This window comes from Hordeum vulgare, chromosome 1H, assembly GCF_904849725.1.
Source record: "Hordeum vulgare subsp. vulgare chromosome 1H, MorexV3_pseudomolecules_assembly, whole genome shotgun sequence".
NCBI classification, from domain to species: domain Eukaryota; kingdom Viridiplantae; phylum Streptophyta; class Magnoliopsida; order Poales; family Poaceae; genus Hordeum; species Hordeum vulgare.
The window spans coordinates 24,137,936-24,140,982 of NC_058518.1; the positions used below are offsets into that span (position 1 = coordinate 24,137,936).

Below are 3,047 nucleotides of genomic sequence, written 5' to 3' on the forward strand. Positions count from 1 at the left end.
AATACTTTGCAAAAATAATGGAAACATACAAATAGGAACTAGAGAATATTTCAAATAAATATGAAAAAATGAATAAAATTGTATGAAAAGGAAACAGAAAATTGCATGTTGTGGGAATAAAAATATTAAAATTAGATTATAAAAGTACACAGTATTGTGAAAAACTAGAGATAATTCAAACATGCAAAAATATATGGACATTTAGGGAGATTTACCTTTTATCCATAATTGTTGATAAATTATAAATAATATTTCTCAAACATGAAATTTTCGCCGAAATAATTTTGATTTTCCTTGTTCTTCTAAATTTATGATATTTTATTACATTAAATAATTTTGTTAATATTTTATTTTGTGTATTTAGTAATTTCTTACTCTTCCTTCCAAGTATACAAGGGGTCCACATATTTTTTAGGCCCTCAGTTTGACCAACAAATTATGACTTATATGCCACAGACAAATAAGATTAGAATCTTCGTTCAAATAAGAATGCTTTTTGGGGGAGGATATAAAAAATATTTTTGGTTGGTCAAATTTTGGAGCTAAAATATGTGGGGGCAAATATATTTTGAAGGGGAGAGTACTAAATTATTTATTTTTCTTGATCTTCTCGTGCTAACTAAGTTGTAAACTACGGGTGCAAAGCCACTGCCATGCCATCAATCATGTTAATTATGGCTAAGAATGCTTGGAAAATAATGACTAATTGGGCCATATTTACCTTTTCAATCTTGCTAGTGCGTATGTACAAAATTTTTGATAAATTTCGGAGTGAATTCCGGGTTTTGCCCTCTATTTTATATTTCTGACACTAATTACCTCATTGAGCAGTTTTCATCCAAATTTCCTTATATGACGAAAGGTTTGCCAATTTTTACACCATTTACAATTTTGAAAGTGATTTAACAAGTATTTTTTGGTCGTCGGGCACACGTGGTGTATCGTGTCATAGTTTTCCTCCTAGCCTTTTCCCGTCCACGAGCCACTTGAATGGCTTACTTGGACACAAGTTTTCTCTCGCAATCGTTAGGTCTAGATACGCACCGCATCGGACAATTGGTTCTGCTAAACATTTGCATTCAGTTGACACGTCGGGCTTAGGGACTCAAATAGGTGAAGACGATGGAAATCACAAGTAGGGCAATTGTGTCTTGGCAGGCGATGTATACATATGATGATTGGGACACGGGATAGGTCGCTCTGAAAATTCTAAATGGCGTAAAAGTTGGCAATGTATTTGCTAAATGGGAAAACATGGTAAAATATTCGTTAAAGTAGGTAATTCTGTTGAATCTTTTAAAATGGAGTAATTAGAGTTAAAACTTGTGAAAGTAGGAGGTAAAAACCAACTAAAATTGACCCATACTAATTGACAATGGCCATTGGATTGAATTTCTTATTTTTGTAAGGAAGTTCTTTCAAGACCTGTTATTTATTTATTTATTTGTGTTTTTTACCTTTGCACCCAAAAAAAATGTGTGTGGTATTGGAGTGCAGGGACCAAATCAGGAATCACCAACGAACGTGGGGCAAGAAATTCAATTCTTCTTAGTAACTAAAAAATAACAAATCAAGGCCGGTCGAGATTTAATGCTAGGTAAATGATGGACCAACCACTAGGCAGTATCGATTTGTTTTATCATGCCGGTGTATGTGTGCCGAAGTTTTTACAGTTCTTTACTCCGAGTGTGGTTGGATTTGACCCCCAGGGCCGACCCGACCATGATCCACGAGCAATGGAGCGAGCAGCACTCGATCGGAGCATGGGATGCAGGTGATGATGATGCCGCACGGCATGATTCAAAACGCACCACCTTTCCTTGCAACCAAAGCCAGCCCACTCACGCCCGCCCTCACATGCACGCCCATCGCCACTGCCACCCTCGCTGTCCATTCTCTTATATACCCCACTCCAACCAGCGCAGGCCAGCTTCATCAATGGCGGGCGGGTGCAAGGCGGCGATCGGGTGCGTGGACGCGCGGGTGCCGGTGCGTGCCAGCTACGTCAGCCTCTACAAGTGGCCCGAGTCCGACGCCGAGTTCGTCCGCTCCGTCGCCATGGCGCGCCGAGGCCACCACCACCACCACCCGGACAGGGACAGCCCCGGCATTGTGTCGCGCCGCGGGGCTGCTGGCGTCGACGTCGGCGGAGACAGCCCGCGGGTGGTGGACAGCTACTCGTGCCGCCAGATGTACCTCCGCAGCTACACCTTCTCCACGAGGAAGGAGACCGTGCCCGAGCGCACCATGGCGTGCCTCGGCCGCGTCCGGGACCGCGCCGCCGTCTTCCCCAGCTTCCTCCCGCACCGCGGCGGCGGGTCCGACGCCGGAAGCTCCTCCTTCGGCAGCTCGAGCGGCGGCGGTGGAGGCCAGTGCTCCGGGAGGGACCAAGACGGGCGCCGCGGGACTGCTGGCGGCGGCAGCGGCGGGAGGAGGAAGCGGAGGAGGAAGAAGAAGGGGTGCGCCGTGGTGAGGAGGCTGCAGGAGGCGTCGTGCGGCGCGGTGCGCGCCATCTTCCGCCGCCTGCTCGCCTGCACCACCACCGTCGACGTCGAGGTCGCCGAGCCGCCGCCCGGCCGGTGAATGCCGCTGTGTGCATTGCATGCCCCGGCCAGACTTATCCTCGGTGGATTTTTTGGCATTCTATTTCCTACCGTAGTAATTATTCTATATATTCTAAACAGTTTTCTACTCGAGTTAACTACAGTACAGTAGTAGCTTCCACTCGTAGCAAATGAGTAACATATATATCATCACCTTGTAACTTATTTGTGATTGTGCTATTTATTCCTTGTTACACCTATGTACACCATCGCTATGCTTACTTTTTTTTAAACACAAGTACAGACGTAAGCGATTATATACATGCGCATACATTCATCCCTATGAACGTACACACGCACATTCTATCTCTGTGAGCACCTTTAAGAGACTGAGCCGGCATATCATCTTAATATTTACGAAATCACCGTAGGCGCCTCGTCGTCAACGGTAACTTATTCAGTGTTTTTACCCTCGACGGTAACACTTATACGGTAATCTATATC

General features: G+C 44.9%; 1 protein-coding gene across 1 annotated transcript; it reads left to right on the top strand.

Moving 5' to 3' along the window:
* The first annotated feature begins 1,887 nt into the window (after positions 1-1,887).
* On the top strand, positions 1,888-2,807 carry LOC123405379. Its single transcript, XM_045099086.1, has one exon. The coding sequence runs from the start codon at positions 1,939-1,941 to the stop codon at positions 2,581-2,583; it is 645 nt and encodes a 214-aa protein (XP_044955021.1). The 5' UTR covers positions 1,888-1,938; the 3' UTR covers positions 2,584-2,807.
* Positions 2,808-3,047: the final 240 nt, after the last annotated feature.